Raw genomic sequence first — 23,092 nt, 5'->3', positions numbered from 1 at the left:
TATTTTGGTAGAAAAATAATACTTAATGGGGCACTATATTATTTTGGTAAAAGATATGCTGAAGAATGGCACTAGAAAAATATGAACTGAATCCCAAAAGCTGTACAACTCCCAGATTCAACATTTCACCACTTAATTTGTTTACCCAGTAGTGTCTTCCTATCTAAAATTGCTCAAGAGTTTGAATGCAGCACCAGTCTCTATAAAAATCATTAACGTTTGGAAACAGTTATCATTACAACCCTTCTAAATACAAGTCATTCTTTATTGTGATCTGCTGCTTTTGGAAAGGTGGGGGGGGAATTAAATCTCCAAACCTGCTAAGGTCTGCCGGTGTACAAAGTAAATTATATTGTTCTTGTAAATTAGAGTTTGAAAAGGTCATACAGGGAAATTGACAGCCTTATAAGACAAGGTTTTTTTTTTTAATTACAATTCACATCAATAACTGTCACCGGAATGAAATGAACTGAATTCAAGCTCCATTTGATTTCCGGAACTCAATAGGAAACTGATAGCTATCCTTCTCAGATAGACCAGGAAATCTTTATACCTACATAAATCTGAACACAAGACACCTAATTCAGTTTACTTACAAACAATGGTGTGCACAATTTGACATGTTTATAAGTCAAATATATGCCCAAGGTATACACCAATTAATCTGAAAGCATGAATGTAGATTTTAACGGCACACCGTATATTACAGTTAGAAGCCTTGCAAAGATGACTTTCTATAGTAACAACATACTAACAGCATATGTAGAAGAGCCAGATTCGAGTCCAGTAGCACCTTAGAGACCGAAAAGATTTCTGGGGTTTAAACTTTCGAGAGTCAAAGCTCCCTTTGTCAGATATCCTTCACCTTGTACCATATTTTCAAGAGTTTACACATGAATGTGACCAAGGGGGTGGGGTGGCTACAGAAATGCAAATCTGAATCATTGATATAGACTCTTCATCTTCAGAAGATGCTTCTAAATCAGGGGTCACAATCAGAAAAGGTTAACAATTCTATATAGAAAAGGCTATGAAAATAGCTCTCACCAAATTTAAGCATCATTGGTATCTAACCCACTGTCTCAAAGGTAAAGGAAATCAGTCTCTCTCAATGAAAAGATAGTGGTACTTCCCAACAGTGACCATTAGGTCCACCTTGTAGAATCTTCCACCTTGTAGAATCTTCTGATTACTAATAATTCAAAAGGGTTTTTCCCCCCTGGATAATTCAGAGAAATGAGAAAGCATTGAAAAATGATTTAAAATAACACGTACTCAAAGAAAGATGCCTAACACTATCGCCAGAAAAATATGCTCCTATGATTGTCACGTGGGATGAAGAACGCCACTTCCAACAGAGGAATATTTCCTACGTAAAAAACACACATACTGGAGATGCGAGTAACCATTCCACCCCAAAAGTCACAAACTATAAGAGATACTATGATCTCCTGTGCTCTGGAGCCAAAGGTTCTTTGGAGGTGCCCAGGCCCCTTGCACCGCCACGACTGGCACGGATGCCAGCATTGGCCCTCACACACCGGACTTCCTGCACTCCCACAGCAGCACGGCCCTGGGACACCGGCTCAGCTTTCTGCCAGCATCCTGGCGGAGCGCCTCCGGGCGCCTGCATCCCAGGGGGCATCTCAGGGGCAGAGCTACTTTTAGGTGGCTTCCTAACCCCCCTTCAGGCTGGGAATGCCCCCTTTGCCCTTACTTGCATTTATGCCACCTTTTTAGGAGGCGTAACCCCATGGAACGTTATGGAGCAGTTCCATGGGCCTTACAAGTAAGGGCAGCTTCCCGGCTTCAGTGGGGGGGAGCTGAATCCTCCTTTGGAGGTAGCGTGTCTGCACTGCCTCCAGTCACCAGTGCAACCCCTCCCCTCAGGAATGAGCTGCCCGAGAATTATATGGGGGGAAAAGATTTCTTTCCCCTCAGAGAAACCACAAAGCCCATGACAGTTAAAAAGCATAGAAACATGCCCAGCTGCATGATAATGCTTTGCTGGTTTTTATTATAAAGAAGCAGCTTCATTTTAACATATGGTAAAAATGTTATTTAAGCAACAATGAGGGGAAATGCTTCTAAGAGCAATATCAACCTGATAATAAATATTTCTGTAACTTGATTTTTGGAGCTTTTTAATTGGCAGGCAAAATTAAGACCAAGGCGTGGAACTTGAAATGCCTCCACTTCTGGCTTCCTGCCCATTTTCTCCTGCTGTGCTAAAATTAACACTAACTGTGTACCTTCTGTTCATTATCAATGACACATCTTGGCTACCAACTTAGCTCCTTTCCACGTTTATCCTCAAAACTTTCCTTTTTCTTTTTAAAGGACCTAATTTGTGCTGTAACCTTTTACTGTTGTACTACCAGCACAAAAGCATTTTTTAAACCACCATACTTCATTTATCTACTAAAATTCATGTCTTGCTAAATTAGGGTATCTCTCCCCTCTCCCCCATTGATTAAGTACATGAAAAGTCGTCAAATAATTTATTGCACAAAACTGTAACCGATTGCTCCACATTTTTCTCTCTCTTTAAAATGCATTTGTAATAAGGTAAAGGTCCCCTGTGCAAGCACCAGGTCATTCCTGACCCATGGGGTAACGTCACATCCCGAAGTTTACTAGGCAGACTTTGTTTACGGGTTGTTTGCCAGTGCCTTCCCCAGTCATCTTCCCTTTATCCCCAGCAAGCTGGGTACTCATTTGACTGACCTCAGAAGGATGGAAGGCTGAGTCAACCTTGAGCCGGCTACCTGAAACCAACTTCCATTGGGATCGAACTCAGCCCGTGAGCAGAACTTGGACTGCAGTACTGCAGCTTACCACTCTGCGCCACTGCATTTGTACTGGAGTAAAATTCATAAACTCCATCACAGATCTATACTGTCACTGTGAACGGAGCTTACATTTTCCCCCATTGTAAGTCAGACACATGCATATTGTGACGTTCCTTTTCCACTCACATAGAGGGCCTACCACCCTCAGCAAACTCTCTCAGGCTTTGGGGTTACAAGTCTGTTGGGTGGGGTATTTCAAGAAAGATTTAGCCTCCTCCCTTTTTGCACTGAAAACATCTGAAGAACATTCTACTAAGCCCTGGTTTTCAGGTGTAACCACCAAAAAGTCAAACTGTAGCAGTTTCTACAACATCAAATCATGATCTTGGTGCCTCAAAAGCGTTCTTGGTGGGGATTTATGACCACACATTTGAATAAACAGAACTTTTAAACAGCCTCAGCTGCATTGGAGCTGTTAGCTCTCTTTGATGAGATCTAAACAGACAAGAGCCTGGTCACATGAACACATGAAGCTGCCTTCTACTGAATCAGACCCTTGGTCCATCAAAGTCAGTATTGTCTACTCAGACTGGCAATGGCTCTTCCAGGGTCTCAAGCAGAGGTCTTTCACATCATCTTCTTGCCTAGTCCCTTTAACTGGAGATGCTGGGGATTGAACCTGGGACCTTCGGAGACCACCTTCCTCTCATATGTCCTAATTGTTAGTGGTCCACTGGCCCTCCACCCCAAGATATGAGATATGTACATAAGAACATAAGAAGGGCCATGCTGGATCAGACCAAGGCCCATCAAGCCCAGCAGTCGCCAGTTCCCTAAAGATGGGGGGAACATAAATAAGTCATCACAGTGGCCTCCAGAGAGTATGGAATTGGTAACTCGTGGACTCCCTCCTTGGAATTTATCTGATAATCCAACTACGTTCAAACAAGTGGCTGTATCCAACAATGCATCAAAGGAGGGCAATCTTAACAAGATGCCAAGCGCAGAATATAATTCCCCAGACAGGGGAAAACTACAGCACTCAGAGGATATAGTCGAGGAGAGTGAGGATGTGGATATGGAAGTGGTCTCCAAATGGGTACAAAAAGGACAAGTCCAGCAGTCTGTTCACAGTGGCCAACCAGGCCTCTAGGAAGCCCACAAACAAGACGACTGCAGCAGCATTCTCCTGCCTGTGTTCCACAGCACCTAATATATTCGGCAGGCTCCTCTGATCCTGGAGAGAATAGGCATGCATCATAACTAGTAGCCATTTTTACAAGTAGTAATAGGCATGGTTTTACAAAAAAACCAGTATCACTGTACAGCATATTGAAATGTTTTAGAATGTTTTAAAATGTGTTAGAATGTTTTATTTTATATTTAAGCAAGGGTTGATGAATATTTAACTATGTTGGTAGCCACCCTGAGCCCAGCTTGGCCAGGGGAGAGTGGGGTACAAATAAAACAGTGTTGTTATTAAGCCATTTCTTAAAAACACAAGAGTCATAAGGTTCACAAACACCCTACAAGTCCAACAGACAACTGGAAAACCGCTCTTCTGTACCAAGGTTGTTATAGGAGTATTTTTCATTGGCTTCCCTGAAAGTATGGAGGTTAACTTTATTATTATTGTTGTCATTATTTTAAGACCACCAAGTGACTAGAATGAACAACAATGCCCCAAGAAACGATAGCCCCTCAAAATGGTGTTTAAAGCGACAAGCAAATCGTCTGCATTTAAAGAGAAATATGGTTCCAGCTCTTGTTACTCAAGCAGGTCAATCAACTTGCAATAGTCGTGCTTTGTGGGAGCTCCGACTGTGCAATAAAGCTCCTCAGAGTCTTTATTGGATATTTTACTTTTTATTAGAAGTGCTAAGAGGCAGACAGTTTTACAATGAAAGTGTGATTTTCCCACTCTCTTTTATTCCAGAGTCAGTCAACCAGGTGCATGAATAGCAAAATTAACTAAGTAACAGCACCCAGTGTCAGCTTCATGCAAAGTTTTCACAAGATGTTTGCAGAGTTATCCTTTAAGCTCACCTTGATAGCTTTTCCCAAGCCACAAGACCTCTTTCTTTCCCATTTGTGTTTTCTAGTAACCGAGGTAGACAGGACATCTTCCACAATTACTGTTTCTACAGCTTGCTGCTATTTTGAGGAAATATGACCTTGAAACATTAGGTCTTCAAAGGTAAGCCTTCTAATTTTCCTTCTTTTCAAAGTTCCAATGGGCAGGAGTTGACATACAGTTTTTAGGAGAATGAATTAGAACAGACAAGACTATACCACTTTGTGCCTCTAGATCTTTCCACCTGTATTAGACTCTCCTGGAAAGATTAAATAACTTTAAAACCAATCAATTCCTGATGCCACCAGCAAACCTGTTCAGTGAATTTATGCATGGGCTGAAACAAATTTTGGTAAAGGTAGTCCTTTGTACAAGCACCAGGTCAATACTGACCCATGGAGTGACACCATATTACGAGGTTTACTAGGCAGACTACGTTTACGGGGTGGTTTGCCTTCCCTAGTCATCTACACTTTACCCCCAGCAAGCTAAGTATTCATTTTGCCAACCTCGGAAGGATGGAAGGCTGAGTCAAGCCTGAGCCGACTACCTGAACCCGGCTTCCGTCAAAATCAAACTCAGGTCGTGAACAGAGCTCGGACTGCAGTACTGCAGCTTACCACTCTGCGCCATAGGACTCCTGAAACAAATTACAGCTAAAAAATATATGATGCAAACAGTCAGCGTTCATTCAGTTTCAGGATTCTTGTCCACCGTTCAAGGGTTGAGTGCAGTAAAAGATTCACAATTTCCCCCCCTATGTAGCTACAAATATAAAACACAGTGATGGTGGAAAGTGCCGTCGAGCTGGAGCCAACTAGTGGAGACCCTGTAAGGTTTTCAAGGGAAGAGGCAAACAGAGGTAGCTTGCCATTGTCTGCCCCTGCATAGCAAACCTGGACTTCCTTCGTGGTCTCCCATCCAGGTACTCTCCACACACACCCCAAGCAGAACTCTACTTTCTCTAATGACCACTTGAGAGGCTGATGCATGCTGATTATAACATGCCTAAAGTGTCCACAAAGAAGGTATAAATCACAGAGGTTTGGAGCAGTGGACTCTGATCTGGAGAACCGGGTTTGATTCCCCACTCCTCCACATGAGCGGTGGGAGCTAATCTGGTGAACTGGATTGGTTTCCCCATTCCTACACATGAAGGCAGCTGGGTGACCTTGGGCTAGTCACAGCTCTCCTCACATGGTGTCTGTTGTGGGGAGGGGAATGGAAGGTGATTGTAAGCTAGTTTGAGTCTTCCTTAAGTGGTAGAGAAAGTCAGCATACAAAAACCAATTCTTCTTCTTCTTCTTTTTAGAGCCTGGCCCCAGGCCTGTACAGAGATAGCTTCGGTTGCTGGGGCTGATGATCTCTGTTTGCCAACAGATAAGGGATGTGCTTCCCTTTTAATACCACTCGATTTATCAGCAGCCCTTAACACAGTTGACCATTTGATGTCGTCAGCATGTTTTGTAAAGTGTTAGAGCTCTGGCAGAGTTCTCTTCTTTGTATCTGATCAGGTTCAGACGGATATAGCTGGGGCTCCTGAATACGCCACTTGGGATTTCTGTGGTAGGTTCCTGCAGAGCTCTGCACTGTCACCTTTACTAACATTTACGTGAAACCTCTTGATGAGATCATCTGAAGCTTCGGAGACAGGCGTCATCAATATGCTGGTGACAACCAGCTATACACTTTTTTTATCTTACTCGCCAGAAGCCTCCATCTCTCTCCCAGGCCAATGCCTGTTCACCATGGTCAAGGGGCTGAGGACCAACAAGCTGAAGCTAAATCCAGACAAACTGAGATGATGCTGGTTGGAAAGACAGATTTCGTAGAAAGCACTGTGCTCAACACTCGATGGAGTTCCGTTGTCCTTATCAAATTGTTAGGACCGGCTTTACCAGGATATTCCTGTTCGGTGACTGTGTTTGTCCAACCAGAGATTGTGCTCTGTTCCCTTGCACAAGTTTATTAAATCACCCTCGGCTCATGCACAGGCTTTTTCAGTGGAGGCATCTGCCACTCAATGGCCTCCATGATGATATGTATGTGTGTGGAAGGGGGGAAATCCATCCTGTTGTGCTTTCACAAGTTGTTATTTGTGAGTTATTTAGGCAGGATATTAACTGTAAACTGGATTGTGCTGCTGGGTTGGCCAGCTGGCCATTTGTTTTATTTTAACCAGCTATTCTATATATATTATATTTTACTATTTTCATCACAATCTATTTTGAAAGAAGAAAGACAGGTTTTTATACATACACATATATCCTTATCTTATTATTAGTATTATCTTAAGGCGATGTCATAAGGATATATATAATATGACACCGCCGTAAGATAATACTCAATCCCTAAATACCAAGGATTAAAAACTAATGAAGTGAGCGATGGGCACTAGTCTTTCACTCGGGCCGGAAGATTAAAATCAAGTTCAGAACACTCGTCTTTGCCGAAGTTCCCAAGACTACCTTTCAAAATAAAGAAAAGGAGGAACAGAGGAACAACAGCACCGTTGTACCTGCAAGGCACCCTAGGAAAAGAAAGTTTCAGAATTGCCTCAAGGCATAATAGAGGAAATGCTGAACATGCCCAACCGTGGAAGGGTTCCCGCTAAAAATAAAGACATTGAAAACAGATGCTTCAGAAATCCCAGAATTGCCATCGAATTGTCTTACTTGCTGAACCCACAGGGGGAGAAAAAAACCCAGAGACACCTTTGTCAGTGTGAACAATTTAGCCTTCAGAGGAAAAAGCTATTTCAATGGTTCCATTAAGAACGCTTTTCATATCTTGAGAGCTCCTGGCACAGACCACATGCTCAGATCCGAGCCAACGCAATATTGAGGCCAGAAATTAAGTAAAAATATAGGGACACATTTTATATCTTTGGGGTGATGAGGATGGAGAAACCCAGTAAACACTGCATAAACTGAACAACAGAGAGGTGTCTGAGGAACCCGGCCAAATGTCATTACACAAATCACTGTAATGAAACCAGAAACAAAAACACAGTCATTTGGCTCAAACAGGAGCACCGCAATGTGGGAAATCAGGTGGCTCAGCATCACTCCCAAATATTTTGGGACACTTTTATCCACGTCGCAAAATGGATCCCTGTCATTACACCTCTAACCATCTATTATTCTTCCTCCCTTAGTGATGCAGGCGTTCTCCATATACGGTTTCAGTGCTGCTGAAAAACCTTCACTTCTCAGCAATATACAATATTTTTTCCATATGATCTTTTCTTCACTCCCTGCCCTTGGACAGAAGAAAATGTACATTTGCTTCCTGCACAGCCAAGTTAAGACACATATCAAAATGTCCAGTGTGCTTTATCTTGATCATATTTTACTCTAAAACTGTACAACAGCACTTTCATTTAAACTATAACTCCCCATCAATGAATTCAGTATTACCCAACTTACAGGAGTATTCACATCTTCACTGAACACATCAAGCTGCCTTATACTGAATCAGACCCTTGGCCCATCAAAGTCAGTATTGTCTACTCAGAACAGTAGCGGCTCAGGTAGAGTCTCAGGTAGAGGGTCTCAGGTATTCACATCACCTACTTGCCTAGTCCCTTTAACTGGTGATGCCGGGGATTGAACCTGGGACCTTCTGGATGCCAAGCAGATGCTCTACCACTGAGCCGCGGCCCCTCCCCTACCTTCCTGCCTACACCTTCCTCGATTTGAAAGAAGGAGCTTTTCTTCTAAGAATGATATCACCACAAGCACATGTGAAAGCTCAGAATCTATCATAATCAGGGTTGCCAACTAGCAGTTGGGACCTGGAGATCTCCCGGAAATTACAATTGATCTCCAGACAACATAGATCGGTTCCCCAGGAGATAATGGCTGCTTGGGAGGGTGGACTCTGCATTCATGGATCCAGAAAAAACACACACAAAAGACTCCACCATGAACCATTTGTAAATATAAGAACAGACATATCTGGCAAATTTCTATCCTTTACACATCAAGCGCTTGTTCTGCCAGGCAACTTTTACTTCTTTGAGTGCACAGTGATTTGCTTGTGAAATGCCATTAAGTGTCCTAACAGTGAGATGGAATCAGGCTACGTTTGCCACTCACTCAAGGCACTCTTATCAGAAGAACAGAACATTCTGCTTCCCCCCCCTCCCTCCCCGGCCTCCCAAAAATGTCATTCCTCAGGGACAGGGGATGCTCAGGCCCAGCATGAGAAGCAAATTGGGGGACTGTGGTAAAAAGAAGAAATGGGTGGAAATTACCCAATCCCTTCCATTAGTGGAAAATCTAAACTGGTAGCTGTGAATTTCCTGCATTGTGCAGTGGGTTGGATTAGATGATCCTGGTGGTCCCTGACAGAGCAGGTAAACAGAAGAGTCTCCATGGCTCAGCAGGCAGGTGGCAGCTGACTGAGTCAGTGGTTACACTGTGTGCCCGCCACCTCCAGTGCTTGAGCAAGCAGCTGGCAGCCAACGGGTCGGGCAGTGATGCAGCCACATGTTGCGCACCCCCTCCAGGGCTTCAGCTGGGGGGGGGACTTGGGGTGATACAGCCACCCCATTCCCTCTGGGGGGCTCAAGCAGACAGGCACTAGCCACCATGTTCAGTGGTGGTGTGGCCACCTGTTGCCCATCTCCTCTAGGGCTAGGTCACCACTGGGCACACCCACCTGACTTGCCCAGCATGTTGGTTACCCCCTTGCACCTGGGGTGGCCATGATTCTTGAAAGCCAGTGTGGTGTAGTGGTTAAGAGCGGTGGTTTGGAGCAATGGACTCTGATCTGGAGAACCAGGTTTGACTCCCAACCCCTCCACATGAGCGGCACAAGCTAATCTGGTGAACTGGATTTGTTTCCACACTCCTACACATGGGTGATCTTGGGCTAGTCACTCTCTCTCAGCCCCACCTTCATCACAAGGGTGTCTGTTGTGGGGAGGGGAAGAGAAGGAGATTGTAAACCCATTTGATTCTCTGTTAAGTGGTAGAGAAAGTTGGCATATAAAAACAAACTCTTCTTCTTCTTCAATTGTGGCCACATCCTCGGTAGACTTAAGAAAGACATAAGATGGGGCCAGCAGAGAATACAGAAGAGACCTTTAGAACAGTAGAAGAGTTCTGCCATACATTAGGGGGTAGTGCCCTGGGCTTTTACACTTAAGATCCGGATTATGCAACAACTTTTTAGCACACCAACGCTTTCGCGCACTGACTCTTTTAACAAGCATCAGGCAAACGGCTCAATGTTGGAGATGCAGCAGAGCAACTGATAAGTAGCACTGTTAAAGTTGGAAGATTACGTGTGATAAGTTGAGTGCAATTAATCATGCTGTTGTAGTTGGCCTCCAAATTCCAACGTCTTCTCTACTTCAACATACAATGCAGCTTGTCTTATCTGCTAATAAATGGCTTATTGCTTTTCTTTGCTCTTTTACTTAATTGTTCTCTCAGCCACACTTGATACAGTAAGGCAATTGAACTGCAACTTCTTGAAACGGGACCCACTTTAAGCTCGACCTACTTTTCGAGACTTACTTGCAAAGTAACCTCAGACTACTTTCCTGCTCCCAGACACCTCAGGTTGTGGTAAGCTCTCCTTCCCTGGAGGTTTTGAAGCAGAGGCTAGATGGCCATCTGTCAGCAATGCTGATTCTATGACCTTAGGCAGTTCATGAGAGGGAGGACATCTTGGCCATCTTCTGGGCATGGAGTAGGGGTCACTGGGGTTGTGGGGGGGAGGTAGATGTGAATTTCCTGCATTTTGCAGGGAGTTGAACTAGATGACCCTGGTAGTTCCTTCCAACTCTATGATTCTATGACATAAAATACAGGAATCTCACATTAGTGAACAGTAAACAATTTATGCTGTGACCTGGGTGGCCCAGGCTAGCCCCGATCTTATCAGATCTCAGAAGCTAAGCAGGGTCAGCCCTTGATAGTGCTCGGATGAGAGACCACTAAGGAAGTCCATGCAGAGGCAGGCAATGGTAACGCAATTCTGTTTGTCTCTTTTGTCTTGAAAATTCGACGGTGTTGCTGTAAGTTGGCTGTGACTTGACTGCACTTTCTACCAACAGATGAAGAAGAAGAATAGTTGATTTTTATATGCCGACTTTCTCTACCACTTAAGGAAGAATCAAACGAGCTTACAATCACCTTCCCTTCCCCTCAACCGCCATCCTGTGAGATAGGTGGGGCTGAGAGAACTCTAAGAGCTGTGACTAGCCCAAAGTCACCCAACTGCCTTCATGTGCAGGAGTGGGGAAACAAATTCAGTTCACCAGATTATCATCCGCCACTCATGTGGAGGAGTGGGGAATCAAACTCGGTTCTCCAGATCAGAGTCCACCGCTCCAAACCACTGGTCTTAACCACTATACCACGCTGAAGAGGGATGACTATCCGTTTGAAGTTAAATTACCCTGAACCAACAATATGAGAGGTTGAAGTGTGGAGGTAGGCAATGGCAAACCATCTCTGTTCATCTCTTGCCTTGAAGAATTGTATGCTACCTCTCCAAGGAGGAATACAAAATAAAATTAAAAATAGTGATAAAAAAGAGAAGATATTGATTAAAGTAGAAATTTAAAATCCCAGCCCAGCAGAAAAACACAGACCACTGACAGCTTAAAACGGAGCTTTCCTGTCTCCACCTTCCCACTGCAACCCACCCATCTCCAAAAACTGCTGATTCGGGGGGGGGGGGGAGATAGTGGATCCCGAGAAAAGACGTGTGGGGTGGGGATCAGCTCTTTGTAGTGGGATCCAGCTCTTTGTAATGTATTCATTGTGTCATTTTTGTAGTAAAACAAAGCTCTAATCTTTTTTTAAAAAAGGACAACAAAAACCCCTAATTTTGGTTTCCCAGTCTGCTGACTTCAGCCAGAAAAGTGCAAATAGATCACTTGCTGTCCTGATTAGATGTGCTGAGTAATGGCTTTACAGAACTTTGTTTCGAAGTCTCTGTTCTGCAGTTATCTTTGTTTTAATCCAACCTGTAGTGCTCTTGCCCAGGAAATGCATCAAGGGGAGGATGTTTGCCAGCTCTCATAAAACAGAGAAGAGAAACTGAAGCTTCTCTATGCATTAATTATTCTAAGGGTCGGATCCTGCAGTTCGCTTTACAATTGAGGACTATCATAACAGTGCACCCTCTTGGCTTGTGAGGTATTCTGTCATGTAGGAATTAGACATACCCAGAAGTACAGGCCTGCCAGTCTAAGACGGCTGGCATAATTAACAATAATTATTTTCCTAAAGCTTCCCAGTTCTTGCTGGAACACTGGATATTTCCACAGACAAATAATTAACTCTAAATATTCCACAGGCTTCAAGTAGTGGTAGCTATACATATCTACACACCACAACAACAGATGTTAAAAGTAAGCTGAACTCATCAAATGTTATGTAATAATGTCCCACACATCTGGGTGTCAGTCTGGCTTTTTCCTGTTGTGCTGTTTAGCTGATTTGAACAGTCACAATACCTTTAGAAAACCTAAGAGGGAGGGGAAGATAACTCACTGTTTGGGGGAGAATTTTGAAATCTTTCCCAAGAGAGGGAGGGGGAAGACAGAGGCCTCCAACATGCCCTATGTAGCTAAGAATACAAAAGTGAACAAGGCCACCTTAGAGAGTGAGCAGCATTGCTTTACCTGGCTTTAGGAAGCTGTCAGTGCTTTTAATGAGATCAGCGGTTAGTATTACAACAATCCTCTCCCTCATGTCAAATCTAAAGTCTGAAAAATAAAAGACCAGAAACAAAGGAGCAAAAATACCACACCCAACACCCAACAGGAAGTAAGAGGTAATGTGGGAGCAGACGGGGGAGGGGGGGAACCACCAGTATCATTACAATGCCCTGACCTGGTTGGCCCAGGCTAGCCCGATCTCATCAGATCTTATGAAGCTAAGCAAGGTTGGCCCTGGTGAGTACTTGGATGGGAGCATCCAGGGCCCCTACGAAAAGGCAGCGATGGCATAAGAACATAAGAAAGGCCATGCTGGATCAGACCAAGGACCTTCAAGTCCAGCAGTCTGTTCACACAGTGGCCAAACAGGTTTCTCTAGAAAGCCCCCAAACAAGACAACTGCAGCAGCATTTTCCTGCCTGTGTTCCACAGCACCTAATATAATAGGCATGCTCCTCTGATCTTTGAGAGAACAGGTATCCATCATGACTAGAATCCATTTTGACTAGTAGCCAAGGCTAGCCCTCTCCTCCATGAACATGTCCACTACCCTCTTCAAGCCTTCCAAGTTAGCAGCCATCACCACTTCCTGGGGCCCGGAGTTCCACCATTTAACTATGTGTTGTGTGAAGAAACAGAGTCTTGTTATTGTTATTAACCACCTCTGTTTGTCTCTTGCCCTGAAAACCCTACAGGATCAACATAAGTCGGCCAAAACTTTACGGCACTTTACACACACATCATGACTACACATACCTTCCTCCCATCTGATGGACTTTTTGGTCATGGTAAATAAATTCCCAAGCAAATAACAAATCCTCATGTTTAGAACACCCAAGCCCCCAATTTTACACAGCATAATGTATTCCAGAAACTCAGAGCAGTTACAAGAATTATATACAATTATGAACACATGAAGCTGCCTTCCACTGAATCAGACCCTTGGTCCATCAAAGTCAGTATTGTCTACTGAGACCGGCAGTGGCTCTCCAGGGTCTCAGGCAGGGGTCTTTCACATTACCTACTTGCCTAGTCCCTTTAAAAGGAGATGCTGGGGATTGAACCTGGGACCTTCTGCATGCCAACCAGAGGTTCTACCATTGAGCCACAGCCCCTCCCCATACAAGCAATATCATCCATACAACGTAACCAAAGCCCTTAACGCCTGCAGAGACTGGAAGGAAGAACCTCATCTTTTACTAGCTATTCATACATCGTACAAGCATTTATGGTAAACAGTGTCCCATTTTAAGGCAGTTTTTGTTTGTTGGACAATTAGGTCAAAATACCTTCAAGGGTATCAGCTGTGTGTGCGTTTTTACCACTGCAATTATGGGGGGGATGTAATACAAATAATAACAAGAACAAGACTCTAGCCAACTTTCCACTTGAAAAAAAGCACAAGGGTAGGCAAAACGAAATTCAGTAAAAAGTCACAAACAAGCACACAGGGTACTTTAGACCAATGAAGGAACACTCTCCAAGACAACACAGCTTATTGGACATCATTCATAATTAATATGGCCTTTGCTGTATATAGGGTGGTTATGTAAAACTGCTTTATTTTTAACGTTTCTTTAGGGCTCACACTCCTCGTGCCACATAAAAGCATAGCGACATAATCTCTGAGCTGCTTGTGTTGAAGAATATATAGACATTTTCCCCAGTCTAAATATTTCCATGCAACTTAAAGAAGGGAAAGGAGCAGTTCTATTATGTTTAAAGTAAGCCTATGTTAACTCTTATCAAAGGGCAAAGGAGATAAGCCATACAGTGGTGCTTGTTCTCTGGGAAAGCTAAAACAATTCTAACGGTCCACGATTGCTTTGTAAATTCATGAACAGGGGCTGGATTCCTATGAACTATGAGCAGAGTTTCTCTCCTGTAATGCCTCTTTACAACCTCCTCCTTTAATCTTGAGCCCCCCATGCTCATTAAGATGCTCCTGAGATTCAGGGAATTGTTGGGAATGTTATAAAAGACTGCAGCTCAACAGGGAAGTTCATACAAAGTACAGACTCCCCCCCCTCCCCTCTAGCACAACAGGGATGGGGCTGTGGCTCAATGGAAGAGCCTCTGCTTGATATGCAGAAGGTCTCAGGTTCAGCCTCTAGTATCTCCAGTTAAAAGGAGCAGGTGATAGGTGATATGAAAGACCTCTGCCTGAGACCCTGAAGAGCAGCTGCCAGTCTGAATAGACAATACTGACCTTGATGGACCAACGGTCTGATTCAGGATAAGGCAGCATTCTGTTCTTTTTTTAAGGCCATGCTGGATCAGACCAAGGTCCATCAAGTCCAGCAGTCTGTTTACACAGTGGCCAACCAGGTGCCTCTAGGAAGCCCACAAACAAGACAACTGCAGCAGCACCATCCTGCATGTGTTCCAAAGCACCTAATATAGCAGGCATGCTCCTCTGATCCTGGAGAGAATAGGAATGCATCAGGACTACATCCATTTTTACTAGTAGCCATGAATAGCCCTCTCCTTCATGAACATGTCCACTCCCCTCTTAAAGGCTTCCAAGTTGACAGCCATCACCACATCCTGGGGCAGGGAGTTCCACAATTTAACTATGCATTGTGTGAAGAAGTACTTCCTTTTATCTGTTTTGAATCTCTCACCCTCTGGCTTCAGCAGATGGCACTGCATTATAGTATTATGAAAGAGGGAGAAAAGCTTCTCCCTGTCCACTCTCTCCAAACCATGCATAATTTTATAGACCTCTATCATGTCTCCCCTTAACTGCCTTCTTTCCAAGCTTAACATCCCTAAGAGTTTTAACCGCTCCTCATAGGGCAGTTGCTGTAGCCCCCTGATCATTTCGGTTGCTCTTTTCTGCACCTGTTCATGTGTGAGATCACCCCCTCACACAAGAGATAATTAGGATTCAGCCCGGTGCCCTGTCTGGGCTGGATGCCTATAGGGCTGAGCCAATTTCACAGAGAAACACACACAACGAAACAGAATCACCCCCACAGCAAGGCTGGCTCATCTGCTGAAGGCCTGCCATCTTCGGAGTCAGGCTGGGCAGGAGGCATGCTACAGGACCTTGGACAGCTCTCAGGCCAACCCTTTGTTGCCAGGGCTGCTGGAGCTCGTAAGGACCACAGCAGACAGAGGAAATACCCGCAAGGCCTGGGATTTCTTAAAGGGCCCTTGAGCTCACATCTGGAGTTGTGGATTCCTGTGGTGATCTGCAGCATCCTGGCATCTCAGTGAGTGGGGCTTGGCAGTAGTGACCCTGGAGGATGTTGTGTGTGTGTGTGTTAAGTGCCGTCAAGTTGCTTCCAACTCATGGCGACCCTAGGAATCAACGTCCTCCAAAATGTCCTATCTTTGACAGCCTTGCTCAGATCTTGCAAATGAGGGCTGTGGCTTCCTTTATGAGTCCGTCCATCCCTTGTTGGGTCTTCCTCTTTTCCTGCTGCCCTCAGCTTTTCCTAGCATGACGGTCTTTTCCAGTGACTCTTGTCTTCTCATAATGTGACCAAAATACGACAGCCTCAGTTTAGTCATTTTAGCTTCTAGGGTCAGTTCAGGCTTGATTTGATCTAGAACCCATTTAACCCATGGAGGTTGTTGGGCTGGCAGATCTCCTGGAGGCTCTGGCTACATACTTATGGGGGGGGGGGCGGGACCTGCCAGTTGATTCAATTCTACAGATTCAGTTCCCCCCTAACCTTTCCTTTCCCTGGGTGGGGTTGCTGGCTCAGCCAGGCTATGTGGACCCTCCTTCACTGCCTCCTCCCCATTAACACCAAAGCCAATATCAAGAGCTGCACTGCACAACTCCACGTCTGAACAGAAATCCAGTCAAAGCTGTAAGAGCAGGCGGAGTTGACAGAATTCCCCCCCCCAATGTATTTTATAGCAAGCATGGCATCCAGGACGTAATGAATGAGTTTCGTTTAGAACAGAAACAAGTTAGCAGCTTTCTAAAATGAAAGGTAGCTTCTACCTAGCAGGGCAATACTGCAGCTACAACAACTTAAGAAATGTTGGTGATTCAACAAAGCAAGCACAATACTCGCCAAATAGTTAGTCCATTGGGGGAGGAGATCAAAAAGCAGCATCAGCACAATACCTTTAATAGATTCAATTGAAAGTCACCAAGTAATAAGCTAGTTTGGGGGTTTCACAAAAGTCTTCCTGAAGTTGAAGGCTAAACAAAAAGCGGAAGAGAGAAAAGGAGGTTGCTGGTGATACCGAGAAGAGAATTCCAGATGTGCAGGAAGATGATTTTCTGCCACCTAATAATAGACATCAACAGCAAAAGCTCTTTCCCCCTTTTCTCTCCAGACTGAGGTTAAAACTTCTGTGAAACTAAAAAAAAAAAATAAAAAATGTTCCAAAACGTTGATGGTTTATTATGTTGCTAATAGAATTCTTTGTATGTTTCCATTGCAGTCAGACACGGCCAAGGATGTAGCCACTTCTGTTTTAATAACACAGCACAGAGGTCCCCAACCTTTTTGAGCCTGTGGGCACTGGTGAAATTCTGACACAGGGTTGCAGGCACAACCCAAAAAATTGCTGCCAAAGCAGGCGGGGCCAGTCACAAAATGGCTGCTGCAGGAGGCGGAGCCAACCACACAAATTTCTGGGATTGAGATTATATAAAACTCTGTTGAGAAGAGTCACTGGAAAAGACAGTCACGCTAGGAAAAGTTGAGGGCAGCAGGAAAAGAGGAAGACCCAACAAGAGATGGATTGACCCTATAAAGGAAGCCACAGCCCTCAGTTTGCAAGACCTGAGCAAGGCTGTTAAAGATAGGACGTCTTGGAGGACATTGATTCCTAGGGTCGCCATGAGTCGGAAGCAACTTGACAGCACTTAGCACACACAATGGTAACTCTTCAACATTTCAGGCAGGCACTCAGTTTAACAGGATGCCATTTAATCTACACAGCCAATCAGAAGTCCTGCTGGGCAAAAGACCCACCTAGTCCACCCACCATCTTAAAGCACTTGGTGGGCACCAAGAATGGTGTTTGTGGGCACCATGGTGCCCACAGGCACCATGTTGGGGATCCTGATGTAGCTGAAGTGGTGGAAGAGGTAATGAGAATGGCTTGTGCCTCTTTATATTTCTGAGTCTTGCCAAAGAGAGGGGCGGTCGCACCATTCTTCCCTTGTATTCGGGAAATACACACACAAGCACACACACGAAAGCACGGGGAGAAAACACACTCACTTCCTTTTCCAATGCTCATTCTGAATGTCCAAAGCAGCTGGAGCTCCGTTCATGTATAGTTCAAAGCACTTTCTCATAGCATTGTCAATACCACCTTCCCTTCTAGGGAAAATATCCACCTTTCAAATTTGGGAACTGCTTGAGAGTGAGCATTTACCATTAAACCATGGACTCCCCATACACACACCTTCAGTAAGCACCCTTTTTTCTTTCCCAGTGGCTGAGGAAATAAATCATAAGCTTAGCCAGCAAGGAGAAGGCGGAAGAAGGCGAAGACTTGGTTTTTATACCCCGATTTTCTCTACCTCTAAGGAGTCTTAAATAAGCTTACACTTGCCTTGCCTTCCCCTCTCCACAACAGACACCTTGTGAGGTAGGTGGGGCTGAGAGAGTTCAGAGAGAACTGTGACTAGCCCAAAGGCACCCAGCTGGCTTTATGTGGAGAAGTGGGGAAACCAACCCAGTTCACCAGATAAGAGTCTGCCACTCATGTGGAGGAGTGGGAAATCAAACCCGGTTCTCCAGATTAGAGTCCACCGCTCCTAACCACTACACCACTCTGGCTCTCTCTGTGGCTTAATGCCCCTGTGACAAAGAAACAAAAAAATGATATAATCACTGCTTCTTGCCCAAGGATGTGCATGGAAAAGTTCGACCACTTGCTCCAAGAACAGCAATGTATTTACATCTGGTTATCTAAGAACGAGGAACATTTACTATCAAACTAGATGGTTTGATAGGGCCTGCCAGGCCTGGAAAACCCAGCGGTCAAGAGCCTACTGGAACTTTAATAGTGCAATCCTAAGAAGAGTTACTGCAGTCTACGCCCATTCATTTCAATGGGCCAAGACTGGAGTAACTCTGCATAAGACTGAGCTGTAAGCGTATGAACGCTGATGCTTCCCTCTCACAGCATTGTCCCACACAGCTGGGAAGTTGTCCCAGAATATTACAACCATTTGGGTAGAGCTGATTCTCGAGGTCTTTTCAACCTAATCAGCATCCTCATTCCTAATGGAGAAGAGCAACAGTACGACTCGAATGAGCTGCTGATTATTCTTTCCACCCTTCTTTCAAACGCTACTGATTAACCGTCCTCTAGTTCTAGGAAGAAAAGTAGATTGTTTTTACAAATACTGACTCCAGTCCACATCTCTATAAATGTGTCATTATGTGCATGGAGAAACACAAAAGACAAACATCCCAATTCAGGTCATGTTCATGTGCAAAAGCAAGAAGAAGAAGAAGAAGAGTTGGTTTTTATATGCCAACTTTCTCTACCACTTAAGGAAAACTCAAACCAGCTTACAATCACCTTCCCTTCCCCTTCCCACAATAAAGGTGTGGGGCTGAGAGAGCTCTAAGAGAGCTGTGACTAGCCCAAGGTCACCCAGCTGGCTTCATGTGTAGGAGCGGGGAAACAAATCCAGTTCACCAGAATAGCCTCTGCCACTCATGTGGAGCAGTGGGGAATCAAATCAGAGTCCACTGCTCCAAATCACCCCTCTTATCCACTATTCCACGCTGGCAACACTGACCTTTCCTATGAAATGAATAAGGAAGCTATTTTTTAAGTGTAGGAATTTTGCATATAGCTAGACCTCTCCCCTGTATGTGGGTTCAGGACATTTCCCATAGATTTTATACAATACTGAAGTTGCTTACAGTGCAAAGATTCATATAGGGAGAAAATAAAATGTAGTGCTTGCAATTATAATCAATAGTTATCTGCTGCTCCACATTATATTTGATTATCCAATATAACTTCTGAAATCTCTCTTCCATCCCACAGCTAAAAAGGAACCATCAAACCTGACCTGAGTTTTGTTTACTTCTCTGCAAGACTTCAGAAGCAGCTGCCTTTATTTTGAAATGAAAAAGAAAACAAAACCTTCCAATAAGATCAACTTCATAATAAATCATCTCCTATAACTGAGATGGTTTACCCAATTAGATCAGTGATCATTCAGGTGTTATTGGTTCATCTCTCCAGAAATTGTTCTGTATCCACAAAATACAATACATGCATTATAAGCCTGGAGAGGTCTGAAATCATTCCATGTACCTTGTCGAGAAGCCCATCTGCTTCTCAAGCCAACTTTAATTTACCCAATAGTTCCATGGGATATATAAAGCCACTGTCTATGTAAGGTGAATCAGTGCAACTCCCAGTCAGTAATTCTCTATCCATTCCGTCCAGTTATTATCACCATATACTGGGTATGCATGACAGACTCTGACACTTACCTGAAAAATGCAAGGGATACTTGATGGTGCAACAGCACCAAGACTGGCGCATTATTGAACACATGAAGGTGCCTTATACTGAATCAGACCCTTGGTCCTTCAAAGTCAGTATTGTCTACTCAGACCGGCAGCAGCTCTCCAGGGTCTCAGGCAGAGGTCTTTCACATCACCTACTTGCCTAGTCCCTTTAACTGGAGATGCCGGGGATTGAACTTGGGACCTTCTGCATGCCAAGCAGAGGCTCTACCATTGAGCCACAGCCCCTCCCCACTGGCACTTGGCTGTTCCACGTGAACCTATATGTTGCAGGGTCGCCGTAAGTCAGCATCCACCTGATAGCACTTTCCACCACCTTACACCTTTTTTAAGTTCATTCTTTAGATGGATAATCTTTTTCCTTGCCTACTGCAACCTTTTGCAACATACACAAGCACAGTAGTGCACCTGGGTTTTCTAACAGTTAGAGCGGTTCTTCAGTGGAACAGGCTTCCTCGGGAGGTGTTGGACTCTCCTTCTTTGGAGGTTTTTAAGAAGAGGCTAGATGGCCATCTGTCAGCAATGCCGATTCTATGACCTTAGGCAGATCATGAGAGGGAGAGCACCTAGGCCATCTTCTGGGCATGGAGTAGGGGTCACTGGGGGTGTGGGGGGGGGAGGTAGTTCGGCATTTCCTGCATTGTGCAGGGGGTTGGACTAGACGACCCTGGTGGTCCCTTCCAACTCAATGATTCTATGATTCGATGGGTTTTCCATACTCAACAAGGAGCTGCAGCCAATCCTGCCTGCCTACTAAGTGGTGTAGTGGGGTTAACAGCTGTGGTTTGGAGGATTTGGCTAAAATTCTGCCACTTTTCCTTCCCCACATCTTCATGGGGCCTCAAGCCCTTCCCAAGGCTTGCTGTCCCATCTATCTGGACAATTTGCCCATTGGGAAAGGTACAATTTAACCTTAAAATAAACCAACCAACCTGTGTTTCTTTCACGGGGCTTTGCTCTTGTACACTTTGGCATCATGCATAAATAATAAACGACCCACAGCTCTGTATTTCAGGCTCTCAGAGGTCTTCGGAACCTTTGCTTAGCGAAGCAAACACGTATTTCTTTTATTATGCGATAATAAATTGTGAAGAATGTGGAAGCGTAGCAGCTGTCAGACAACAATAGGCATTAAAAATTCTTGGCTGCTCCCGAGGTGTATGATTGCACAGGAGAGCAGGCAAAATACAAAGCAACTTCGTGCCACTGATTCCGTTTCCCCCACCCCACCTTTTCCCCACTTATATATCGCTGAATAAAACCTCAGAGAGCTGAAAAATCAGCTCTCAAAGATAATGAGAAAATGCAACGCGAGCTGCTAAGAACATCATTTGCTTTGCATTTGTGACAATCTTTCGGAAGCTTTATGCTTCGCAACACAATAACTAGGTCTACTTCTGGAGAATGAGAACAAACAACCGATGCACAGTATCTCTTGAAGCTGCAGATCTTCTTCTCATCTGAATTCTCGACCTTTCCCCCCTCCAATCCCAAATGCTGCAGCTAAAAATATCTCGCTGCCACCAGGGACATCAGCTTTCCACACTGCAGAATGCAACTGAGAGCCCGATTCTCCTGCTATAAATAGAAGCTCGTAAAATGCCAACGAACGTGCATTAGGAGAGTTTTCGGCTACAACAAAGCTGCGTTAGCAGCTCATCCCAAGCCTCAGCCACATGATTTGAAGACTGATTCCATTCAAGTTTAATGTCAAAGAACTTGTGCTATTTGGTGTATAAAACCAAAGAGAAGTGAGAACTCCTTCATCCTATGCATCCCCCCCGCCCCCAAAAAACTCTGCCATGCTTGAAACTAGATAAGAATAGACAGCATAAGTCAAGAAGGTGCAATATATGTATATCTAGCAAGCAATACCTAAATCATAAAATAAATGACAATTACATGTATTCTCAGACCCAGTAATGAGCAACCATACGTAAAAAGTAATAAACACCCATACAACATATTCCACAAAAGTCTTTAGACTAACACGTAGTCTTTTCTTTATCTCTTGCAAGAGATAAAGTGTTAGTCTAAAGACTTCCATGGAATATGTTGTATGGGTGTTTATTACTCTGTTTATGTATGATTGTTCATTATTGTGTCTGAGAATACATGTAACTATCATATATTTTATGATTTAGGTACTATTTGATAGATATACATATATTGCACCTTATTGACTTATGCTGTCTTATTTAGGTTACATTGAAGCATAATTATGGGTATTTCAGTTTTGTACCATGTTCGAAACTAGAGACGCAGGATCAACATCCAGGTGCTGTCTAACGTTAACTTTTTCTGGGATCCGGGCCAGTTCCCTGCACATGAGGCAATGATGAAATTATGCTGGGAAAGCATTATTCCCATGCGCTGTTTTGTGTAATTGGACTGATCTTTATTATTGTGGTTTGGAGCGGTTGTTTGGAGTGGCAGACTCTGATCTGGAGAAGCATGTTTGATCCCCCACTCCTCCACGTGAGCGGTGGAGGTTAACCTGGAGAACCGGGTTGGTTTCCCCACTCCTCAACATGAAGCCAGCTGGGTGACCTCGGGCTAGTCACAGCTCTCTTAGAGCTCTCTCAGCCCCACCTACCTCACAAGGTGTCTGTTTTGGGGAGGGGGAGGTGATTGTAAGCTGGTTTGATTCTTCCTTAAATGGTAGAGAAAGTTAGCATATAAAAAACAACTCTTTTTCTATAAACCTTAAACAGAAAACAGCTGGTAAGATGAGATGGGGGGGGGAGGAAGAGACTGACACATGAGTGTAGAGTGAATACATGAACTTTCAGCCCATTATTCAGCCTCATTAAACCTGGTCAAGGGATCAGAAGCATTGCAGGGGAAGGTGATTGTAAGCCAGTTAGAGTCTTCCTTAAGTGGTGGAGAAAGTCGGCATATAAAAACCAACTCTTCTTCTGCTTCTTCAGAGGGAAACTCTCCAAATGTCAGGATCGTCTCTCCCAATGCAATGGACAGCTGCTGTTGGACGGAAGGAGCAGCCCACGTCCTTGTGTGCAGGGCTGACTATGCAGCACTCTGCATTGGGGGCCTTTTGTAT

The 23,092-nt window shown here is 44.3% G+C and overlaps 1 protein-coding gene across 1 annotated transcript in view; it reads right to left on the bottom strand.

Annotated features, from left to right (window-relative positions):
- Positions 1-7,260: 7,260 nt before the first annotated feature.
- Positions 7,261-23,092, bottom strand: part of TRAPPC9 (trafficking protein particle complex subunit 9) — a 187,383-nt gene continuing 171,551 nt past the window's right edge. The window contains exon 22 of the mRNA XM_056854642.1: positions 7,261-7,334. Within this exon, the coding sequence (XP_056710620.1) occupies positions 7,261-7,334 (74 nt within the window). The remainder of the gene's footprint in view (positions 7,335-23,092) is intronic.

Source organism: Euleptes europaea, chromosome 8 (genome assembly GCF_029931775.1).
Source record: "Euleptes europaea isolate rEulEur1 chromosome 8, rEulEur1.hap1, whole genome shotgun sequence".
Taxonomy (NCBI): Eukaryota; Metazoa; Chordata; class Lepidosauria; order Squamata; family Sphaerodactylidae; genus Euleptes; species Euleptes europaea.
The sequence above is the reverse complement of the archived record's forward strand: the minus strand, read 5'-3'. Positions and strand labels throughout refer to the sequence as shown.